Below are 24,109 nucleotides of genomic sequence, written 5' to 3'. Positions count from 1 at the left end.
CGTGCATGTATGTGTGTGCACCTGTGTGCAAGCATGTGTGAGCAGTGTGAGTGTGCGTGTGTGTGCACCTGTGTGTGTGTGTGTGTGTGTGTGTGTGTCCAGAGAGGTGGCTGCAGGAAGAGAAGAGGGCAAGTCTGAGAAGGGGATTGGCAAGGCAGTATTTCAGCCACATTGGGTGGGATCCAGAGACCTGAGGACACAGAGTGACATGTTCTGGGGTCCTAACTGGCACAAAGACTAGAGGAGCCCGGCCGGGCGCGGTGGCTCATGCCTGTAATCCCAGCACTGGGAGGCTGAGGTGGGCGGATCATGAGGTCGGGAGATCGAGACCATCCTGGCTATCATGGTGAAACCCCGTCTCTACTAAAAATACAAAAAAAGAAAAAACTAGCCAGGCGTGGTGGCGCACGCTTGTAGTCCCAGCTTCTCAGGAGGCTGAGGCAGGAGAATCTCTTGAACCGCGGAGGTTGCAGTGAGCTGAGATCACACCATTGCACTCCAGCCTGGGTGACAGAGCGAGACTTCGTCTCAAAAAAAAAACTAGAGGAGCCCAGCATTGTTGGTAACAAGCTAGAGCCTATTACTGTCATTTTCCAGATGAGGAAAATGCAGCCCAGGGGACAGGAACAGACTTAACATCACACAGCCACTGACTCGCCCATGCAAATTCCACAGCCCCTTGCCCAACTCGCCCCTGTCCAGACTGGGCAAAGGGGCTCTGGGTCTGCAGCTGCTGTGTTGGCTGCACCCTAGGGCCTCTGGGAAATCCCTGCTCTCCTCACGGCCCAAATGGAAAGCCCCAAGGTCTTTCCTTGGTCAGAAAGGTCAGAAGAGGTTGTCCTGGCTACAGGCTTCCCTCTGAAAGGGCCAGGCCTCTCGGCCAGCCTGGTGTCCTCTCCCTGGGGGAAGGGTGCCCACTCAGGACTGATGACGCCCAGGGCTGTGTGCCCAAGCCGCTCACAGGGCTCTTCCCGCCACCCCCTTTATCCTCCAGATTTCCACACACACAGCAGAGTTGACAGCTTTAGCACTGGACACCCATATACATACCCACCAGCGGGAGTCCACCATTCACATCTTCAGGTACTTCTTCCATCATCCCTCAGTCCATCTTACTTTTTTAGTGTATTTCAAATTGAAATGCAGACATCAGTACATTTCCTGCTAAATATTTCAGCATGTGTATCATTTTCTTATGTAAAATTTATTATACAGGGAAAAGTGCAAATCTTTTGTGTACATTTGCCAAAGCTCTCTTTCACTCAGCAAAATATTTTGAGTTTGTTACATACAATAGGTCATTGCTGTTAATTTTTTTCCTGTTTCAAGAGCTGGAGTTTTGCTCTGTTGCCCAGGTCGACCTCCTGGGCTTAAGGGATCCCCTTGCCTCGGCTTCCCGAGTAGCGGGAATTACAGGCACAAGCCACCATTCCCAGCTAGTTCATTTATTTTTTAAATAAACTTTTTATTTTAGAATCACTTTAGATTTATAGAAAAGTTGCAGAGATAGAACAGTTCCTGTAAGCCCCCACCTAGTTGCCTAAGTTGTTAACATCTTATATGTTACCATGATGTGTTTGTCAAAACTAAGACACTCACCCTGACACGTTACTATTAGTCTGAAACACTAGAATGGATTTGGATTTCCTGTTGTTCCAGTCACAGCCTCTTTCTCTACCAGGACCCCATCGAAAGGTCCACGTCACATGTAAGGTCACATCTCCCCAGTGTCTTCTGCTTTTCTTCTTAGTCTTTCCTGACTTCTCTTGACCTTGACAGTTGAGGAGCGCTGGCCAGGTATCTTGTAGAATGTCACCCAATTTAGGTTTGTCCCCCAGTTTAGGTTTGTCTGATGCTTTTCTTAGGATTATCCTGGGGTTGTGGGTTTTTAGAAAGAATACCCCAGGCAAAGTGCCCTTCTCATCACATCTATTGGGGGTACATGCTAGCCACGTGATTTCAAGCTGATGTTAACCTCCACCACGTGGTTAAGATAGTGTTGGCCAGGTCTCTCCACTGTAAAGTTACTCTTTTCCCTTTCCCTGCTCCTCAGGAGGAAGTGAATAACCAAGTCTAGACCACCCTAGGCTTAGGGGATGCAGAGTGGACAAGAATTAAGCTCCTTCTGTGGGAGGGGGATATAACTACCTACATTGTTTGGAATTCTTCTGGAAGGAAGATTTATCTCCCCCCCATTGATGTATTGATTTATTGATTTATTGGCTGATTTGTTTTAATTGAAGCTTTATTTATTATTATTATTTTTTGAGACACAGTTTCGCTCTTGTTGCCTAGGCTGGAGTGCAATGGCGCATGTCCGCCTCCCAGGTTCAAACCATTCTCCTGCCTCAGCCTCCCAAGTAGCTGGGATTACAGGCATGCGCCACCATGCCCGGCTAATTTTGTATTTTTAGTAGAGACGGGGTTTCTCCATGTTGGTCAGGCTGGTCTCGAACTCCCAACCTCAAGTGATCCGCCTGCTTCGGCCTCCCAAAGTGCTGGGATTACAGGCATGAGCCACCGCACCTCGCTGAAGTTTTATTTTTATCAATGGAATACATGTATGTAGTTTGCAAAGTTAAGGCTTATAGGGGAAAAGAACAGCTACCTAAAGTCTTACTGTTATTTCTGTTGGTACTTCTAAATAACATGCTTACTCTTCTATGTGTACTTTTTTCCGTTTTATATTAGGTTGGATCATATGAAATTGCCAGTATTCAACCATTTTTTTATCTGCAAAACTGGCAATTTCATATGGTCCAACCTAATAACCTAATCTTTTTCTTCCTGCTTCTTGTCCAGATGATTATTGTGTGACATGGAGTTGCTTCGTTTTGATTGTTGTGGATTGTGACTGCACCTGCCCCTCAGCTGACCTGGTTCAGGGATCAGCCTCTGAGCTCAGCCCCTGCTTTGGGCTCCTCCTGCCCAGATGGCATCTCGGGCCTGGGTGAGAAAGGGCTGCAGGGTATGAGGTCAGCCTTTGCTGTGATCACTGCCCCCCAGTGGGCCAGCCTGGAGCTGCCAGCTGGGCAGCTGGGGGCAGGGCCTCGGGGGCTGCCTGAGCTCTGTCTGCTTTGCTGACACTGTGACCAATCTCGTGCTCATCAGTGATCTGGGCCCCAGGCAGACCACCTTTCTGGGTCCATGGCCATTAGTCCAGTGCTCCAGGTGTAGCCTTAGGCCAACCATTGAACCCTTTGAGTCTCAGTTTCCCCATCTGTTTAAGATGAGGATTGTTCAACCTTCCAGATGGGCTTCTGTGGTGATAGAATGGCAGGTACTTGTCCTGAGGCCATCAGAGCTGCTGGTGACAGGACACCTTCCTGAACTCCTCCAGGCGCCTCTGATCTCTCCTTAGCTGCTGTTATGTTACCTTCAGGTGAGTGAGAAGCTGCCCAGGACAGGGTCTGGAGGTCTAGATCCCAGGCTTAGCTCAACCTGTCTTGCCTCAAGACCATAGCCAAGTGCTCTGTGCCTCAGTCTCCCCATCTGTGCCAGGTGGTTGGTGCCAATCCTCTGAGGCCTCGAGGTGCCTGAGAGCTGCGGCGTCTGTAGTGTGAGCCCCTGTCCCCTCATCCTTCTCTGAGGCTGGGCCCTGCCCAACCTGCTCCAGGGACCAGTGGTCTTGGGAAGCTTGGGCTGACTGGGATTGCAGACTCCGGGTCTGGTGTATAGGGCCCTTGGCAAATCCCTATTCCTTTCTGGGCCTCCTTGAAGAGACAGTGGGCTGAGCTTCTAGGCTCCCTTTGATTCTTCTGTGTGTGGCCCAGAATGGGACAGACAGACTGAGCTGGGCACAGAAATACCATAGTGACAGAACCATTAGAAGACCCTGCCCTGATGGAGGCCCCGGGCCAGGGGAGGAGGCACAGTCAGGCTGTCAGCTGAATGGAAAATTACACTTTCGATGAGTCTGTTATCGAGTAGAGATTAGTGGGGCCAAGACCTAATCTGGGGGGCAAGTGATCCTTCCTGAGCCCTGAAGAGTAAGCAGCTGTCAACTAGATGAACGGGGAGAGAACATTCCAGGCAGAAGAAACAGTAAAGATCCTGCCGTGGGGTGAGGTGGAGCCGGGAGAGGGCAGACAGGGACCCTAGCAAGGTCTCAGAGCATGAGGGAGTTCGAGCTTTGCCCTAAGGCATGGGAAGCCTTTGGAGGATTTGAAGGCTGGAAGTAACACCATCAGATGTGGGTTTTGAAACGCTCCCTCTGGCTGCCAGGGAGAATGGGGTGGGCACAGGTTTGAGAGCAGGGAGCCCAAGGACCAAGCTTTGCTGTTGTTTAGGAGATGAGATGACAGTGGCTCTGTCCAGAGTAGTGACTGTGGGGATAGATCGAAAGGGTGGATTTGAGTTTAGGGGGAATTGACAGGTCATGGTGGCTCGATGTATGAGAGAAGTGTCAGGGCAATTTTGTGGCCTGGGCACCTGGCCGGAAGATGGGGGCATGGATGCCCAGTGGGAGAAGTGTATTTGACAGAGGGAAGGTGAGGAGTTTGATGTGGACCTGGCTGGGATGGAAGTGGCTGTGGGAGGATGGGGCAGAGGCCTCTGGTTGCACAGGCACCAGGCTGGCATTCGAGGCCAGAGCCTGGGATGGAGGTGTAGACCATCGGTGGGGGCAGGGGGAGTCCAGGCAGCTTCTGAGAGGCCAGACCTTGCAGGGTCAATTATGGGCCCTGAGGTGGGGGCCCTGAGCAGGGCCTCTCCAGTGATTGTGATCCAGAGCCAGGCAGGGGTGTTCCTGTCTTCCAACACCTGCCAGCAGTTCAGGGATCCTGGGTTCAGGGGGAGGTACCCAGCAGCGCCTCACACCCTCCCTCTCTCTCCCCCCAGATCCTGCTCATCTCTGATTACTTCTATGCCTTCCTGCGGCGGGAGTACTACCTCACACATGGCCTCTACTTGACCGCCAAGGATGGCACAGAGGCCATGCTCGTGCTCAAGTAGGCCTGGCTGGCACAGGGCTGCATGGACCTCAGGGGGCTGTGGGGCCAGAAGCTGGGCCAAGCCCTCCGGCCAGAGTTGCCAGCAGGCGAGTGCTTGGGCAGAAGAGGTTCGAGTCCAGGGTCACAAGTCTCTGGTACCAAAAGGGACCCATGGCTGACAGCAAGGCCTATGGGGAAGAACTGGGAGCTCCCCAACTTGGACCCCCACTTTGTGGCTCTGCACACCAAGGAGCCCCCTCCCAGACAGGAAGGAGAAGAGGCAGGTGAGCAGGGCTTGTTAGATTGTGGCTACTTAATAAATGTTTGTTTTTTGTTATGAAGTCTACCCTGAGACCACATCTGCATTGCACTCCTAGAGGGGGTGGCCCCTAATAATGTTCTGGAACACTACACACAGGTGTGGGTTTCCAGAGCGAGCACCGCGGCCACAGAACACAAGTCTGTGCGCCAGAGCCCGGGGATGGTGCGGGCAGCCCCACCAGCACCCTCCCGACTCCCAAGCAAGCGGCTGGAGGCACAGGGCCAGGCAGGCCTGAGCAATCTTTATTCTGCAGAGGGACAATGACCACAGATCCATACACCACGTGGAGACCGAGGGGCGGGGAGCCAGGGGCCAGTCTTTCAGGGGTGGGCAGGTCCAGGCAGTGGGCAGAGCCTCGGGTGGGTGAGGGGCAGATGGGCAGACAGGCAGGGGCCTAAAAAAAAGATGAACCACACAGCAGGGGTGCTGGGAGCTGCTCCCCACCCTCCCCCATCCCACCAGCCAGCACCCAGAGGGACAACCCTAACATGACCGGCCCAGGATCCACCCAGGGGCAGAGTAGGTGGGTTGGTGCCCTCTGACTAGGGGGGCACATGCCTGCCCAGCCCACCATGGTAGAGGCAGCTCAGTTCAGGAACCAGGAGCTCCCTGGGCAGGGCCTGACCGGGGCCCCCCGACTACCAGGCCGACCCCCCCTACTGCTGGCTCAGAAGCCGAAGGTTTCCTGGGAGGCGTAGACCATGTAGAGGAAGCCGTCCTCGTCTTTCTCCTGCTCGTAGATGTCCGCGATGGGCGTGGACACACTCACCATGCTGTGCTGGTTCACCAGCAGGAAGAAGGCCTGCGTGGGGTTCAGCTGCAGGCGGCGCCTGCAGCCGGCGGGAGAGTATGCAGCTGTGAGGGGCTTGGCTGCGGGACGGACATAGCCCTGACCCCCAGAATGATTCCCAGCCTTTCACACCCATTCTCACCCCAGCTGTCACCTCTGACCCAACACCGACTGCAGCCCCGACCTTGACCTTTCCAGCCGCCCCAGAACAGGGGCCCACCGCCCAGTCCCATCACCCCTGACCCCACTCCCACCCCTTCTCGGCGGGAACCCGGCTCCCCTCCCGACCCTAGCCACCTCCTGGCGGCAGCTGCCCACGCACCGGATGATCTTGACCAACTCGCTCATGTTGACATGGTCCGGGACCAAAAACTTGGTCTTGTCCAGGACGGGCAGCTGCTTCTCACCCTTGTAGCGCTCGATGATCACCTGGGAGCAGGGCGGGCGGGCAGGGGGTCGTGTCGGGGACGCGCGAGGCGGGGGCGGGGCAGGGCTGGGGGCGCGGGACTCACCGGGATTTTGCTGGGGTGCTGGTCGCGGATCTGCTGTACCTCCTTACAGCGGTCGGCTGCGGACAGCGGCCAGACCGTGAGGCCGGGTCGGGCCCGGCCCAGGTCCGCCCCGCCTGTCCCCGAGGGGCGGCCCCCGGCCACGCCCCAGCTCCAGCCCCCGCCCCCGGGGCCATCAGGCCCCACAGCCCCTGGCACCTATCGCGGTGGGGAAGCGGGCAGCCCCCGCCCAGGCCGGAGCTGGTCCCAGCCCGAGGGTCCAGCCAGAGCCTGACGTCACGGGGCTGACGTCACCTGCGGCAGTCGGGGTCGGCCGGCGCCCCCCCCCCCCGGCACCCCTGCCCAGAGCTCGCAGCCCGCCTGCCGGGCCTCACCGAAGCTTCGCCGCTGCTTGAAAGGCCGGTCTGAGGGCATCGCGCGGGCCCGGCTGGGCGCGCAGGCCGGGGCTCTGGGGCGCGGGGATGTGTCTGCGGTTTGGGGGCTCCGGGGGCTCCGTGCCTCGCGCTCAAGGGCTCCGGGGCTCGCGCTGAGCACGGCGGCTGCGGCTGCGGGAGGTAACTCGCCCGGTGACGTCAGGTCACAACATTCCTTAAAGGGGAGGCCAGTGCGCCGCTCCCATTGGGCCGACGCACAACCCGCCCGCCCGGACCCGTGACGTCACGGCGCAGAGAGCCTGGGTCCGCGGACCGGGACGCGAGGGGCGGGGCTTCTGGGCGCGTCACAGCCCCGTGACGTCATGGGCAGCGCGGGAGCTTCTCCCGCGGCCCGAACTCAAGGTAAGGCCCGGAGGGCGGTGGGGCCGCCCTGGGCCGATGGAGCGGGCGGGCCAGGCTGCAGCCCCACGGCATCACTTCCCGCCCTCACCGAGTCTGTGTCAAGACTGACGCGGTTCTGGGCGCCGTGGGAAACAGCCGGAGCCAAAGGCCCGGCGCCTTCACGGGGCTTAGGGCGAGAGAAGGGAGAAGGTGCGGGAGGCATAGTCAGACACAGGATAGAACAAGATGCTAGAAATGAACGCCCAGGTTTGAAAAAGAATAATATAATTGAAAAGTAGAGCCATCGAAATTCAGGTCTCAGAGGATGAGGTGAGAAGGCAGAAAAGGACAACAGAAGAGAAATCGTGGACCTGGAGGCTGATCGGAAGCAGCTCACCAGAGAGACAGGTGATGGAGAATAAAAAGGAAAAGGCCACGGATGGCAACACCAGGAGAACTCGCGGGCCCGAGCAGAGCTCCAGAGGCGAACACTGAAAGACCTGCAGACAGTTCCTGAAGAAGAGCTGCCAGAAATGATGCTTAAAATCCAGAGCAGAATGCGCAGACCGAAGATCAACATTTTTTTGGGGGTGGGGAGGGGGACGAAGTCTCGTTCTATTGCCAGGCTGGAGTGCAGTGGTGCGATCTCAGCTCACTGCAACCTCTGCCTCCCGGGTTCAAGCGATTCTCCTGCCTCAGTCAGCCTCCTGAGTAGCTGGGATTACAGGCGCCTGCCACCACGCCCAGCTAATTTTTGTATTTTTAGTAGAGATGGAGTTTCACCATGTTGGCCAGGATGGTCTCGATCTCCTGACCTCGTGATCCACTCGCCTCGGCCTCCCAAAGTGCTGGGATTACAGGTGTGAGCCACCACGCCTGGCCGCCGAAATAATTTTTAAAGAATGTAGTTTAGTAACAAGGACATGGAACCCAAAAGGAAGAAATTAGATGGAAAAATGGTGAGCAAATTGGTAAACATGTGAGTGAATCTAAACAAGCATTTAATATGCAATATGAATAATAATGATTAATTTGTGGGCCACAGAAACAAGATGCATGAGACACAAGAACATGGAAGACTGAGAGGGCAATCAGAGTTAAGGTGTTCTAGGAAGTTCGATTTGAGAGGGGGATAAAGAGACTGATCATTGTCTGGCTTTGTAAAGTCAGATGTGTATTTCAGATACTTAAGAGGATCACCAAAAGAATACAAACGGAACTATAACTGCCAATGCAGAGAAAAGGGTAGTGATGGGTATTAAAACTATAATGGAAGGGAGAAAAAGGAAGCAAAGTAAAAGGGATGGTAAATATATAGTACAAAACCAGTGGTAGAAAATGTGGTTTACATTCACCTCTTAAAACACAGATGACCAGATTGGCCAAGAAAAAATAAGATGCAGCTCTATGCTATTTACAAGAGGACATTTAAAACCTAAGGGCACCAAAAAGTAAAACGATGGAAAAAGGTGTACTAGAGAAAAACTAACCAAAAGATGTACGTATAGAAAACGCAGACAAAATAGGCCTTCAGGCAGAAGACACTGGGGATAAGAGGATCAACATGAAATGATGCAAGGAGGAACTCTGTGAAGAGAGGAAAGTTCTGAACTGCTATGTTCCAGGGTTTTTGTTTTTAAGGCTGAAAATAGGCCAGACGCAGTGGCTCATGCCAGTAATCCCAGCACTTTGGGAGGCCAAGGTGGGCGGATCACTAGAGGCTGGGAATTCAAGACCAGCCTGGCCAACATGGCAAAACTCTGTCTCTACTAAAAATACAAAGATTAGCTAGCTGGGCGTGGTGGTGCACGCCTGTCATCCCAACTACTCAGGTGGCTGAGGCACAATAATTGCTTGAACCTGCTAGGCGGAGGTTGCAGTGAGCTGAGATTGCGCCACTGCCCTCCAGCCTGGGCAACAGAGTGAGACTCTGTCTCGAAAAAAAAAAAAAAAGAGGCTGAAAATATATTAAGAACACAAGGAGAAATTGCCAAGTCCTCCATCATAGGGAGACTTAAGACCTCTTTGAGTAACTAATAAACCAAACAACCAAAAAAAAAAGGACATAGAGGATGTTAATACAGTTACTAATCAAGATCAATGAACCCCAATAGAAAACCTGAGTTAATTTTTTAACTTTTAAAATTTAAATTTCAGACCTGTGTGAGACCAACACATTATTTTCAATCACACAAGGAACATTTACAAAAATGACCCAACTACTAGGGTGCACGACAAATCTCAACAGATATCAAATCTGTTTCAACCATATTCTTGGGCCACAGACAAAAGCCGCGTAAGCTCCAGCTGTGTGGAAATTTAAACCTATTCTAAATATGAAGTCATATATAAATAAAAATTATTTAGTTCAAACAAAAAATGAGGATACATATACTAAGAAAACTTGGTGGCCGGGCGCAGTGGCTCACGCCTGTAATCCCAGCACTTTGGGAGGCCAAGGCAGGCGGATCACGAGGTCAGGAGATCGAGACCATCCTGGCTAACATGGTGAAACCCTGTCTCTACTAAAAATACAAAAAATTAGCTGGGCGTGGTGGCGGGCACCTGTAGTTCCAGCTACTCGGGAGGCTGAGGTAGGAGAATGGCGTGAACCTGGGATGCGGAGCTTGCAGTAAATGGAGATCGCGCCACTGCACTCCAGCCTGGGCGACAGAGCGAGACTCCATCAAAAAAAAAAAAAAAAAGAAAACTTGGGAGGGGGGCCATAGCAGGCCAGGTGTGGTGGTTCATACCTGTAATCCCAGCACTTTGGGGGGCCCAGACTGGAGAATTGCTTGAGCCCAAGAGTTCAAGGCTGCAGTGAGCTGTGATTGCAGCTCTGCATTCCAGCCTCGGTGACAAAATAAGATCCATTTCTTTAAAAAAAAAAAAAAATCAGATTTATAGCCTTATTACATAGATGTTTTACTTAGATAATAAATACAGAAAATCCATGAGCAGAGTTTCAAAGAAATTTAAGGAGTAATAGTGTAATCCTAGCACTTTGGGAGGCCCAGGTTGGAGAATCATTTGAGCCCAGAAGTTTGAGACCAGCCTGGGCCACATAGTGAGACCCCGTCTCCACAAAAATGAGAAAATTAGGCCAGGCACAGTGGCTCACGCCTGTAATCCCAACACTTTGGGAGGCTGAGGTGGGCAGATCACTTGAGGCCAGGAGTTCGAGACCAGCCTGGCCAACATGGCAAAACCCTGTCTCTACTAAAAATACAGAAGTTAGCTGGGTGTGGTGGTGCATTCTGTAATCTCAGCTACTTGGGAGGCCAACGCACAAGAATTGCTTGAATCCGGGATGCAGAGGTTTCAGTGAGCCAAGATCATGCCACTGCACTCCAGCATGCGTGACAAGAGTGAGACTCTGTCTCAAAAAAAAAAAAGAAAAAGAAAATTCGCTGGCTTTGGTGGCACACACCTATAGTCCCAACTACTCAGGAAGGATCGTTTGAGTGACAGAGGCCCTTTCTCAGAAAAACAAAAAATGCTGAAAACAAACAAAAAACAACAACAACAACAAAAAATAGGCCAGGTGTGGTGGCCCACACCTGTAATCACAGCACTTGGGGAGGCCAAGGCAGGCAGATCACTTGAGTCCAGGAGTTGTAGACCAGCCTGGGCAATATGGTGAAACCCCATCTCTACCAAAAAAAAAAAAATACAAAAAATACAAAATACAAAAATTACAAAATACAATTTTGTATTTTGTACAAAATACAATTTTGTATTTTGTACAAAATACAAAAAAATTAGCTGGGTATGGTGGCACGTGTCTGTAGTCCCAGCTACTTGGGAGGCTGAGGCAGGAGAATCACTTGAACCTGGGAGGCGGAGGTTGCAGTGAACTGAGATCACGCCACCGCACTCCAGCCTGGTGACAGAGCGAGAGTTTGTCTCAAACAAACAAACAAAAAAAAACCCCAACGTACAGTAAACATGTACTTAAAGGTAAAACACTATACTATGTGGTGAAACATGAAATATTCTCTTAAAAGCCAGGAACAAATGGCTAGTAAAGACAATTCAGTAGTGTACAGGGGTCCAGGGCACCAAGACAAAAAAAGAGCAAACCTGTCACTCACAGCCAGGAAATCCAAGAGAATCTACACACAGTGAAAGACTGGTAACTACTGAAGGCTGAGGACACCTGATAGGTAATAACTTTAGAGGAACGTGGAAAGATGGGCTCTTTCCACTGCTGCTGGGAGTGTAACTGACCTCAGCTACACTGGAGAGCAGTTTGGCAAAATTGACCCAAACTGAAGATGCCCATGTCTTTCCTACACACCAGGAATTCCACTGTGTGTGCCCAGGAGCCCAGGGAAACAAGGGTAAGAATGTTTATTGTAACATTTTCATAATAGCAAAAAGTTGGGAACCACCTAAATGTCTTATTCAATAGCTTGCTGTGTGTTCCTATAACAGAACCACACCCTGTTTAATGAAAGATGGAGAGGAGTCGGCAAATGTTTCCCTTAAAGGGCCAGACAGTAAATATTTTAGGCTTTGCAGGCCACGTGGTCTCTGGCAGCCACCTGGTTCTGCTATAGTGGCCTTAGACAGCCTAAATGGGATTGGCTGGATCTGGATAAAACTTTATTTGCCAAAACAGACAGACTTAACTGAGGGCCTTAGTTTGCCGACTTTTGATCCAGAGCTGTGTGTCAAACTGGACAAACCTCACACACACAGTGCCACAGAAGATTAAATGTGACCAGGCCCATTGAGAGCAGCCAAAGAACTGGGTCAGCCTTGGGAAGTGATTACACCTGTCTTTTGTCAGACTCAGCCCTGAGCTGAGGCCAGCGTGGAGGAGGAGGGCCCCAAGTCCCAAGCTCTGAGCTCTGCCCCTGCCTGACAGTCAGCAGGGCTGACTCACCCTCCAGTCCCTCCCCTGCCCCATCGCCCCTGAATCCAGTGGCCTGACCTCTACTTCATGTGTCTGCTTGAATGTCTGACAGACATCTCAAACTTGACCTGTGCACAACAAACCCATGATCTTCCCCTAAAATGTGCTCCAGTTGGAATCTTTTGGCTCCCCTTTTCAGGCCAAAAACCTTTTTCATTTATTTATTTTTTATTTTTGAGATGCAATTTTGCTCTTGTCACCTAGGTGGGGAGTGCAATGGCACAATATTGGCATACCGCAACCTCCGCCACCCACCTTCAAGCGATTCTCCTGCCTCAGCCTCCCGAGTGGCTGGGATTACAGGCACCCGTCACCATGCCCAGCTAATTTTTGTATTTTTGGTAGAGACAGGGTTTCACCATGTTGGCCAGGCTGGTCTCGAACTCCTGGCCTCAGGCGATACACCTGCCTTGGGCTCCCAAAGTGCTGGGATTATAGGTGTGAGCCATTGTGCCCGGCCTCCTCAGAGTCATTCTTGACTCCTTCCTTTCCTTTACCACCCCCTTCCACCACTCCTGCTCCACACCCAATCCATCCTGAAATCCTGTCTGTTCCACCTTCAAGATTCTCCAGAATCTGACCATGGCTCACCACGGCCGCCACTGCCACCAGGGCCAGAGCCCCGACCACATCTTGCAGAACTGCTGCCATTGTCTCCTTGCTGGTTTTCCTGCCCTGGCCTTGCCTCCTTCAGTCCGCTCTCAGGACAGTGACCACAGCTGTCCTGTCCCCACATACCCCTCTTAGAGTAAGAGCCAAGGGCTGATGGATGGTGGCCCAGGAGGCCGTGGGATCTGCCTCCCAGCTACTCCTCTGGCCTGGCTACTCTAGGAATCCCTGTCAGGCTCATGCCCCAGGGCCTTTGCCTGGAACATCCTTCCCCAGGATCTCTGTGTCCCTCACACCCTCACCTCGAGTTTTGGTTCAAGTGTCCCCTCAGGGAGGCCTTCCAATATGCTATATAATTTCTCTGGGCATTTTATTATGAAAGCGTTCAAACACACTTGAAATAATGGTAGTGGTCCCCCTTACACCCAGTTACATTCTGCCATTAACAGTTGGCTCTGCCAGGTCCAGAGGCTCACGCCTGTAACCCAAGCACTTTTCAAAGGCCAAGGCAGGTGGATCACCTGAGGTCAGGAATTTGAGACCAGCGTGGCCAACCTGGCGAAACCCCGTCTCTACTAAAAATACAAAAATTAGCTGGGTGTGGCAGCGCTCGCCTGTAATCCCAGCCACTGGGGAGGCTGAGGCAGGAGAATCGCTTGAACCTGGAAGGTGGAGATTGCAGTGAGCCGAGATCGCACACTGCACTCTAGCCTGGGTGACAGAGATTTTGAGATTCCATCTCAAAAACAGTTGGCTCCATCTGCTTTATTACGTCTCTGTCCATTTTCCCTTTTTGTTGAATTTCAGAGTAAGTTGCAGACATCTGTTCACTTTCTCCTCAGTCTTTCACATTCATGTCAGTATTTGGTTTTTTTCTTTCAGGGTAAAATTCACAAACAATGAAATGCAGAGGTGTCAAGTGTACTCTTTGGTGAGTCTGAGAAGTACACTCACTAATGTGACCCAAACCCCTTTCAAGATAGAGAACATGGCCAGGCGCGGTGGCTCACGCCTGTAATCCCAGCACTTCGGGAGGCCAAGGGCAGATCACCTGAAGTCAAGAGTTTAAGACCAGCCTGGCCAACATGGTGAAACCCCATCTCTACTAAAGATAGAAAAAATTAGCCAGGCGTGATGGCAGGCACCTGTAATCCCAGCTACCTCCTGAGTCGGAGAATCACTTGAACCCAGGAGGCAGAGGTTGCAGTGAGCCGAAATCGTGCCACTGCGCTCCAGCCTGACTGTGGGCAACACAGCAAGACTCAAAAAAAAAAAAAAAAAAAAAAAAAGACAGCGTTCCCCTTGGAAGGTTCCTTGGGCCTCACCAGTCTACCTGCACGCCCCACGGAGGCAATCATTATTCTCATTTCTCACCATATTCTGGCCTGGTCTAGAAATTCTTCTAGATGGAATCATACGGCATGTATTCTTGTGCCTCTGGTTTAATTCAACATGAAGTTATGAGGCTTACCCATGTTGTTGCAGGTATCAGTAGGCTTTTTTTTTTTTTTTTTTTTGAGACAGAGTCTGTCACCCAGGCTGAAGTGCAGTGGCAAGATCTTGGCTCACTGCAACCTCCACCTTCTGGGTTCAAGCGATTCTACTGCCTTGGTCTCCTGAGTAGCTGGGATTACAGGAGCATGCCACCAGGCCTGGCTAATTTTTTTTTTGTATTTTTAGTAGAGACAGGGTTTCACTATATTGCCCAGGCTGGTCTCAAACTCCTGACCTCCTGATCTACTGGTTTCGGCCTCCTAAAGTGCTGAGATTACAAGCATGAGCCACCGTGCCCAAGTAGGCCATTTCTTTAAACTACAAGTAGGTTCCCATGGATGGATGTAGCAGTTTTTCTATTGATGGATGCCTGGGCTGTTTCCAGCTTTTGGTGATTGTGAATAAAACTGCTCTGAACGTTTCTGTGACAATGTTTGTGTGGATATATATATTTTTAATTATACTTTAAGGGATATGTTCTTTTGTTTCACTTGGATGAATAGGAGATATGCTGGCTTTGGGGGCAGGTGTGTGTTTGAGGAGTGGCCAGGCCTCTCTTCAGTGCTGTTCCATTTTGTGCTCCCATCAGCGATGTGCGGGAGTTCCAGGTGCGCTGCCTCCTTGCCACCGTTTGGTGGTGTTCATTTTCGTTTCGCCATTTTGGCGGGTGTGTAGTGGTATCTCACTGTGGTTTTACATTTAATATTATAAAATTTTATTTCCTTCTCACTAAAGTGCAAGCCCTTGAAGGGCAGTTCTGCATATGCGTGGTTCCTGCTACACCCCAGGACTTAGAGTGTGGCACATGGTGGGTGCTCAGTAATTATTATTTGGATAAGTGACCCCTCCCCCGGGCCCCCACAGTCACCTCTCCATGCCGTTTGCCATCTAGAAGGTCTGTCTCCCCCTCTAGACCATGTGCAGGGACAGAGTCTGTGCCAAGCACTGCTGCTGGGTGCTAGGAGGATCAGCAGAGGTTGGGGGAGTTGTTTCTGCTCAGGGGGTCTCAGCCACGGTCAAGCGCACCCTCCACTGCTCTGCTCCCACCCCTCATTCCTGCCGTTCTGTGGCTTCGGACTTGGACCCGTGGGCCTGAGAAAAAGTGGAGAACTGGCCTTGGCCGGCCTGGCACACGGGCGGAGCAACCCTGGCCTGCTTGGCCACTGATGACCGCGAGTGTGGACAGACCATAGGCCCTGAGCTCCTTCACACGACGGCAGGCGGGCCAGACAGACCTGGGTCCACAGCTGCTTTTCCACATGGAGAACTGAAGAATCTCATCTTCATCTGCAAAACTGAGACAGTGTCAGAACTACCTCTGAGGTGGAGGGTCAGTCAGCAACTCGGAAGCCATGGAGTCCTGGGGGAAACAGGGCCTGCAATCAGCACGGAGGCAGGAGGCAGGAGGGACTGACTCTGGACGAGATTGAAGACTGGCTGAACCAGAAGTGCTGAAATCACCTCTCCCTAAGACACGCCCACCAGTGCCATGGCAGTTTACCACTGCCATGGCAACACCTGGAAGTTACCACCTCTGGCCATGGCAACACTCAAAAGTTACCGCCCATTTTCTAGCTATTTCTGAATAACCCGCCGCCTGAATTAGGATGTCATTAAAAATGGGAATAAGCACGGATTCAGATCTGTCCCTGGGCTGCTACTCTCCGCACACTGCCCATGGCGGGGGCAGTCACGGCCGTAACATGCCACCCCATCAATCAGGCTGTTTTCTTCTACCACCGGCTGGTTCTTGAATTCCTTCCTGAGCCAGGCAAAGAACCTGCCCTGCATCAACACCGCTGTGACTTGGCGCCTCGTTTAAGGTGATGAACTCGTAAAAATGGGCCTCATATCGGGAGGACCCATGTGGGCTGAAGTCTGAGTCAGGGTCATTATCTCCAAGGAAGGATTGGCAGTTCCCGTTTACAGACTCAAAGTGAAGGCTGAGCATGGTGGCTCGTGCCTGTAATCCCAGCACTTTGGGAGGCCAAGGTGGTCTGATCACCTGAGGTCAAGAGTTCTAGACCAGCCTGGCCAACACGGCGAAACCCCTTCTCTACTAAAAATACAAAAATTAGCCAGGCATGATGGTGCAGGCCTGCAATCCCAGCTACTTGGGAAGCTGAGGCAGAAGAATCACTTGAACCCGGGAGGCGGAGGTTGCAGTGAGCCAAGATTGCACCACTGCCCTCTAGCCTGGGTGATAGAGACTATCAAAACAAAAACAAAACCAAAAAACCACAACCAAAAAAGCAAAGTGGGGCTGGGCATGGTGGCTCACACCTGTAATCCCAGCACTTCAGGAGGCCGAGGTGAGTGGATCACCTGAGGTCAGGAGTTCAAGACCAGCTTGGCCAACATGGTGAAACCCTGTATCTACTAAAAACACAAAAATTAGCTGGGCATGGTGGCGGGTGCCTGTAGTCTCAGCTACTCGGGAGACTGAGGCAGGAGAATTGCTTGAACCCGGGAGGCGGAGGTTTTAGTGAGTCGAGGTTGTGCCATTGCACTCCAGCCTGGGAGACAAGAGCAAGACTCCATCTTTAAAAAAAAAAAAAAAAAAAAAAAGCAGCGAAGTGGAACACTCCAAAAATTGTAGGGACTGAGACTCACTCAGGGGTCCTCCGGCCTCGAGCTCACACTGCCCCACCTTGCTCCCCACAGATCCTCTGCTTTCACTGGAAAAGTGGAGGCTGAGAACACCAACCCCACAGCCCATGCAGGGCCTCAGACGTGGCCATTCACTTCCTCCTGGCCTCACCCGCATATCTGTCCTCCTCTTGAGCCAGGGGCGTGCTCAGGCCTCTCCAGCTCTAACTCCACCTCCCTGAGTGAGAGGGCCAGGGCTGCCACCCTTCTCCCTCCGTGACCTCAAGCCCTCGGAGCGGTCTGGTCACCTGAGGAGGTTGGCTCCCTGCGGCCTTCGCAGCCTCCAGCCACTCATGGGGTCCTGGGTTCTCTCCACACCCACCAGTGCCTCCACTATGAGTGACATACAATCCCCACCTCCAGTTTGGCTTCCAGCTGTCAGGTCCAGGCTCTGTCTCTGGAACAAAGGCTGCCTCCGAACTCAACACATCCAAAGGAAGTCATCTCTTTCCCCAAGCCTGTGCCTCTAGCTAATCGCCCCCTCCCTTCTCATCCCATCACCTGGTCCAGGCCCAGGTGGACTCCCCCTCACCTGCCATTGCAGTCCTGAGTCCTCTCAAGCCCATCTGTGTCGTCCCACCTGTCTCCACCGTCACTGCTCCGGGAACCCCCCTCCCTCGTCTGCCCTAGACAGCACCTCACCAGTGTGCCTCCCCTGCAGAAGCAAGGCTGAGCACACTGACCCCCGCCTATCTGAACAATCAGCCCCTTCCAAAGTTTCATTCTGGCCAGGTGCGGTGGCTCACACCTGCAATCCCAGCGTTTAGGGAGGCCGCAGGAGCTCAAGACCAGCCTGGGAAACTATTTGTCCATTCTCACACTGCTGTGAAGAACTGCCCGAGCCTGAGTAATTTACAAAGAAAGAGGTTTAACTGACGCACAGTTCTGCATGGCTGGGGAGGCCTCAGGAAACTCACAATCCTGGAGGAAGGTGACGGGGAAGCAGGCACCTTCTTCGCTAGGCGACAGGAGAGAGAATGAACGCAGGAGGACCTACCAAACCATCAGCTCTTGTGAGAACTATCACGAGAAGAGCACGGGGGAACCGCCCCCATGATTCAATCACCTCCACCTGGGCTCTCCCTTGACACCTGGGGATTATGGGGATTATAATTCAAGATGAGATATTGGGTGGGGCAGAGCCAGACCGTATCAGCAACATAACCAGACCCTGTCTCTATTTAAAAAAAAAAAAAAAGGGGGGGGGGGTTGGGGAGGAAAAAAATTTTAATTAAAAAAAAATTCCACTGCCACCCTCTATCCAGTCACTTCCCTTCCTCGCCCAGCACAGACTCCACAGCCATCATAATTACTTCCAAAAGTCCTAACTCCCTCTTTCTTCTGCCGCCTTAACCTGGCCAAGTTCAGCTGTACGGTGACTGCTGTACCCCCGGCTGAAAAAGATGCTGCAAAAGGGCCACCTGCCAAACTCGTCAAACTCCCCGCCCGCGTCCCCAGGGAAGTGTATGTTTTCTCTCCTCTCCTGCGAGGCACCTTCCCTGCTGCCCTCACTCCACAGAGACCTTGCCCTGCCGTCTGGGCCTCTCCCTGGCTATGCTGAGTGGAATCACTGTCCCTGTTCCTAAGGCCAGTCCTTCCACTGTGCGCAGGACGCCAGCCCTCCTCACGCCCCATGGACTTGCTCCCTGAGGCCGCTTACGATCTCTCCGCAGCAAACAAATGTGTTCTGGTGACTCACCCCTCCTCAAAATCCTTTCTCCTCGTGGCTTTTATGGCAGAGGCGGTTGACAGCCGACTCCAGCAGCTGCTGTCCCAGTCCCCCTTCGAAGAGAGCCCTGGGTGTCTCTTAGTGCAGCCCTGCACCTGGCTTCCATGCAGTCAGGAGTGGCAGGTGGCTGAACTTCAGTTAATTAGGCCTAAGTAGGAAGTGCCCTATGGGACTCCTGGGAAATTACCTTAAAGGGAAAAGGTACATCCTTTGCCATCCCCATCCTCCATCAGCTGCCATCTGGAACTTGAACGTGATAACTGGGGCTCCAGAAGCTTTTTTTGTTTTGTTTTGAGACAGAGTTTCGCTCTTGTTGCCCAGGCTGGAGTGCAATGGCACGATCTTGGCTCACAGCAACCTCCATCTCCCAGGTTCAAGCGATTCTCCTGCCTCAGCTTCCCGAGTAGCTGGGATTACAGGCATGTGCACCACGCCTGGCTACTTTTGTATTTTTAGTAGACACAGGGTTTCTCCATGTTGGTCAGGCTGATGTCGAACTCCTGACCTCAGGTGATCTGCCCGCCTCGGCCTCCCAAAATGCTGGGATTACAGGCGTGAGCCACCGTGCCCAGCCTCCAGAACCTTTTTTTTTTGGAGACACGGTCTCACTCTGTTGGCCAGGCTGGAGTGCAGTGGCGCAATGCAGCCTTGACCTGCCAGGCTCAAGCAATCCTCTCATCTCAGCCTCCCAAGTAGCTGGGACTACAGGTACTCACCACCGCACCCGGCTGTTTTTTGTATTTTTAGTAGAAATGGGGTTTCACCATGTTACCCAGGCTGGTCTCGAACTCCTGGGCTCAAGAGAATCTCCCGCCTTGGCCTCTCAAAGTGCTGGGATTACAGGCATGAGCCACTGCACTTGACCTTCTTGGCTTTAAATACCAGTAACAGGCTGATAGCTCCATATCCTTATGTCTAGCAAGGCCTGGCAGAGTTGGGTATTCAACAGTCCATCCGACATTCTTTCTAAACACATGGGTATCTAATAGGCTCAGATTAAGCCATTTCCAAATTGCTGGTGCTCCTTCCCCACAAAGGTCCCCAGTCAGCCTCCTCTCAGTAAATGGCAGCACCTGGTTGCCCAAGCAGGCATGGAGGAGTCTCCTTTGATGTCTCATTTCCTTACTTTCCAACCCTCCCCAGCAAGTCCTGGCGTTCTCCCTTCAGAATCCCCCCTTCCAACCCCATGAAACCGCCCTTGCCCCAGCCACCATCAGTTCTCCCCTGGCTGCCTGCGCTCCTGACTCCACTCGGCTCCACATTCTCCCCGGAGCCACCGGGACACAAACCTGTGTACATTTCTAGAGAGCAGGTTCATGTTTGCAGGGGGCTGTCTTTGGTTGACTCTGGCAGATTCACCCTGACTTCTAGATAACGCTCCTCATTCTTCAGTTACTTCATTAGAAAAGGGCTGGGAAGCCCCTGGCTTATCATATTATAGCCTGTTGTTAGGTTATTGCAAACTTTTTAAATTTAATTTTTACCCAAATACTTGTAGTATTTAAAAATCAAATATGCCAGGCGTGGTGGCTTGCACCTGTAATCCCAGCACTTTGGGAGGCTGAGGCGGGAGAATGGCTTGAGCCCAGGAGTTGGATCCCAGCTTTAGCAACATGGTGAAACCCTGTCTCTACTAAAAATACAGAAAAATTACCCAGGTGTGGTGGCACACACCTGCAATCCCAGCTCCTTGGGAGGCTGAGGCAGGAGAATTGCTTGAACCTGGGAGGCAGAGGTTGCAGTGAGCTGAGATCAGGCCACTGCACTCCAGCCTGGGTGAAAAGAGGGAGATTGTGTACCACCCCCCCCCCGCCCCCCACAAAAAAATCATGAAATTCCCTATTTCACCTAGCCTTTTTTAGGGAAAACAACTAACATATTTCTTGTGAACTAGGGGGTTGAAGTTGAATTACCTTCATCTTAGTTTCTGCTGAGACCCCCCAAGGCATAGTCTCTGGGCCAACTGCCACGGAGAGGAGCAGGACCAGCAGCAGCCTGGACTGTGACACCAGGTGGTCCCAAGCGAGCTCACACTTCTGCTGGGAATGTGGTCTATAAAGGAGCTGGAAGTTCGAGGACCATTTTTAGAGGCCACCGAGAGGCTATGAATCTTATCGTAACCCATGGAGGAAGGCGTGGGGTTTCTGCTTCACCACGACTCAACAGAAGAGTGTGTGTAGAGGGGAGACCCCGACAGCCAGGAGCCAAAGATAGGGCCGGCCAGAGGGAGCGCACCCTCCAAAGTGAGGGAGCTGCCAACAGAAGAGGGCAGGGGGCATGCGTGTGAAAGCGCATGAAAATGCACCACGGCCGAAGCCAGTTCACAGCAGTATCGGCGAACGATGAACTTCTGCTCCCCACCTCATGCCCCTCTCAGCAACTTGGGAAAGAGAGCTGACAGCACCAAGTGGGCAAATAAAATAAGGCCGAGGCCAAACATAAGCTGCTCTCCCCCTGCAGAGAGCGAGGTTCCCCGCGGGCCCACAGTGGAAGGGGCGGCCTCTCTCCAAACGCGGCTGGAAGGAGTAGTTCCTGTGTTGGGCGGGGACTTCATCTGCCCAGGGCAGGGCTTGCTCTACATCTCACCTAGGGACAGCGGGAGAACAAGCCCTAGAGAGTAAATTTAGACAGTGGGAGACCAAAATAAAGGTGCTTTTGATTGGATTGAGCTTGTTCACCATAGCAGTAGGACTAGTATTTTGAACATGTTCTGCAATTGTGTTATTTGCCTTCTCAATACATAACTGATCAGCTGAAGTTCACTGACAGTGGGGTATGCTTACTAATTTGATGGATTCAGTGACTTTGATTTCTACCTGCTGTGATGACAGAATCTGAGACCTCCATTTCTCATTTTTTCTTTTTCTGGTAATTTGGTAGAGACAGATGGGAATTTGGTATGGAAAGGTGGCTTTCAGGATTCTCAATGAAAAACGTGCCAACATCCAGTGTCTCAGAGCCAAACATACGAAAGAGGAGAAAACCTATAATCCTTTGAGCATTTTTAATTTTTGGAAAAACAGCAATACCAGCTCACAGAGGAGGATCAGAATTCCAGGGAGCCGTGGCCAGGGCTGAGGCGGAGGCATGAGTGCTGACGGGAGATGGCAGCTGCGGCACCTCCCGAGAAGCTGCCACTTCCCTGAAACGCCGGCCCTGCTCACGGAGCCCAGGTGAGAGCTGTACCTTAGAGGGCAGAAATCATACTTGGAGGAAATCAGAACAGGGTGGCCTCTGGGGAGTGGGCTGGGCCGACTGGGAAGCAGCAGCAGCTTTCCTGAAACGGCTGTGAGGTTACACAGGGGTCACATTTGTCACTTTGAAGATCTGTGCATTTTACTCTATGTAAATCTTACCCATCCTCCAAAAGCAGTAAACAAACTAGTTAATGATACACATTTGGCAGTGCTTGGGGCGGGTACTGCCTGCAATATACTTAGAAAGCCATAAAAAATAAGTTAGATGGAAGAATGGAAAGTTATGTGATACAGAAATATAGCAAAATGGGTAACTGTAGAATTGAGATGGAAGATATACAATTATTTCAATTCTCTGTAGGTTTGAAATTTTTCATAAAAAAATACTGGGTGTGGGCACACCTTTGCTGTATTGGCAAATGTCCTTCTGAAACTCAGAACCCATGCTTTTCCCTCTAGGCCTAGGACAGCTGTCAGTTTCTAACCTTGACAGTATACACGCTACTTTTGAGTACAGAAACACTAGGGTTTTTGTATGTGGAATACCATTATTTAGATTCTTAAAAATCTGAATTTTGGCCAGGCATGGTGGCTCACGCCTGTAATCCCAGCACTTTGGGAGGCCAAGGCAGGCGGATCACCTGAGGCCAGGAGTTTGAGACCAGCCTGGCCAACATGGTGAAACCCCATCTCTACAAAAAAATACAAAAACTAGCTCAGGCATGGTGGTGGGCGCTTATAGTCCCAGCTACTTGGGAGGCTGACGCAGGAGAATCACTTGAACCTGGGAGGTGGCGGTTACAGTGAGCCAAAATCGCGCCACTGCACTCCAGCCTGAGTGACAGAGAGAGACTCTGTCTCAAAAAAAAAACAAAAAACAAAACTTAATTTTAACCTCTTTCCCCCCCCGTAAACCTTCTCTGTGGCCATGAATTTTTACATCTTTTTTGAGACAAGGTCTCACTTTGTCACCCAGGCTGCAGCGCAGTGGTGGACGCATAGCTCGCTGCAGCATCAACCTCAGGCAATCCTCCCACCTCAGCTTCCCCAGCAGCTGGGACTACAGGTGCGTGCCACCACGCCCAGCTAATTTTCATATTTTTGGTGGAGACAAGGTTTTGCCATGTCGCCCAGGCTGTTCTTGAACTCCTGGGCTCAAGCAATCCTTCTGCCCTGGCCTCCCAAAGTGCTGGGATTACAGGCAGGAGCCACCGCACCCAGCCAGATTTTTACATCTTGAGTCCAAGGAATTATGCTTGCCTTGCTGCATTACAAACTCCTGATGTACATGGTGGGCTCCTGATGTACAAAATCCTGGTGCTCAAGGGACTGGGAGGTGGAGCATCTTTATTTTCATAAGAAACTTTCCCCAAGACTTTGATGGAATGCTTTTAGGATGGGGAACTTTAAGGCAAACAAGAGGCAGTAGTAGGGGGACTAAGGGAAGGTGGAAGGGACAGGCCCTCAGCCCTATTCTGAACCCTTGCTTTGGAGCCAGAACGTCTCCTCCCTCCAGGGACAGACCCCCGATCGCCGTCCTAGAAACCTGACCTCTCCTCCTCCGACCTCCTTCCCCATTATCCTTCTTGGAGAAATTCAAGCAGAAGGACGGAGGAGCCTCAGACTTGGATCCCAGCTTCCGAGAACACAAGGGTGATGCTGCTGGCCACACCCCACGTTCGTCTGCAGCATGGAACCTAGCAGAGAATCACCACGTGGGGTCTGCAGTCACCCACTCTCAGGGGGCGCTTCCTAGGTCCGCAGGGACAGGGGAAACCAGAGTGTTTCTCAGACAACCAACGTTACTTGAAGATTCAGGGAAAACTATGTGAGAGGGTTATTTTTATATTAAGATAATCACGAATATATTATAGAGTGGAAAATGCCTATTATCTTTCATTAAAGTAGCTTTTGAAGAAATTTTGCCACGCTCTTATAAACTACACCCCTCAACTCCCAAGAGTATGTATTTCACTCCTCCGATAGCATTGCGGAAGCCTCACTGGAAAATCTGGGCAAGTATGATTGCTAGATGGAAGAACTCACAGACAGTGGTGACTTCTGGGGCAGGGAGGACAAGGACGGGGATTTCCAGGCTCACACTACACGGTGCCGAGTCTTTTTCCTGTGTAACAGGAAACAAAAGATAAAAAGAAAAACCCTAATAAAATTAAATACATGTGGTTTCAGAGGGAAAAAAACA

The 24,109-nt window shown here is 51.7% G+C and overlaps 2 protein-coding genes across 2 annotated transcripts in view; one reads left to right on the top strand and one right to left on the bottom strand.

Moving 5' to 3' along the window:
• The window catches only part of PIGU (phosphatidylinositol glycan anchor biosynthesis class U), a 114,442-nt gene extending 109,174 nt beyond the window's left edge, over positions 1-5,268 (top strand). The window contains 1 exon segment of the mRNA NM_001280440.1: positions 4,840-5,268. Coding sequence (NP_001267369.1) covers positions 4,840-4,953 — 114 coding nt within the window. The 3' untranslated portion in view covers positions 4,954-5,268.
• A 205-nt stretch (positions 5,269-5,473) lies between these two features.
• Positions 5,474-7,223, bottom strand: MAP1LC3A (microtubule associated protein 1 light chain 3 alpha). Its single transcript, XM_001159668.6, has 4 exons — positions 6,927-7,223; positions 6,556-6,611; positions 6,366-6,472; positions 5,474-6,083 (listed from the first exon to the last, which is right to left on the bottom strand). The coding sequence occupies exons 1-4, from the start codon at positions 6,964-6,966 to the stop codon at positions 5,921-5,923; spliced, it is 366 nt and encodes a 121-aa protein (XP_001159668.2). The 5' UTR covers positions 6,967-7,223; the 3' UTR covers positions 5,474-5,920.
• Between the last annotated feature and the right edge of the window lie 16,886 nt (positions 7,224-24,109).

Source organism: Pan troglodytes, chromosome 21 (assembly GCF_028858775.2).
Source record: "Pan troglodytes isolate AG18354 chromosome 21, NHGRI_mPanTro3-v2.0_pri, whole genome shotgun sequence".
NCBI classification, from domain to species: Eukaryota; Metazoa; Chordata; class Mammalia; order Primates; family Hominidae; genus Pan; species Pan troglodytes.
Note: the sequence above shows the minus strand (reverse complement) of the source record. Positions and strands in the feature narration are given on the sequence as shown.

What these genes read in the sequence shown, in the direction of transcription:
- MAP1LC3A (XM_001159668.6), bottom strand. Translation starts at nt 6,966, where the DNA reads ATGCCCTCAGACCGGCCTTTCAAGCAGCGGCGAAGCTTCG. An exon ending in AGCACCCCAGCAAAATCCCG is followed by an intron (nt 6,473 to 6,555) that starts GTGAGTCCCGCG and finishes CCCTGCTCCCAG; the next exon opens with GTGATCATCGAGCGCTACAA. An exon ending in GAGTTGGTCAAGATCATCCG is followed by an intron (nt 6,084 to 6,365) that starts GTGCGTGGGCAG and finishes CGCCGGCTGCAG; the next exon opens with GCGCCGCCTGCAGCTGAACC.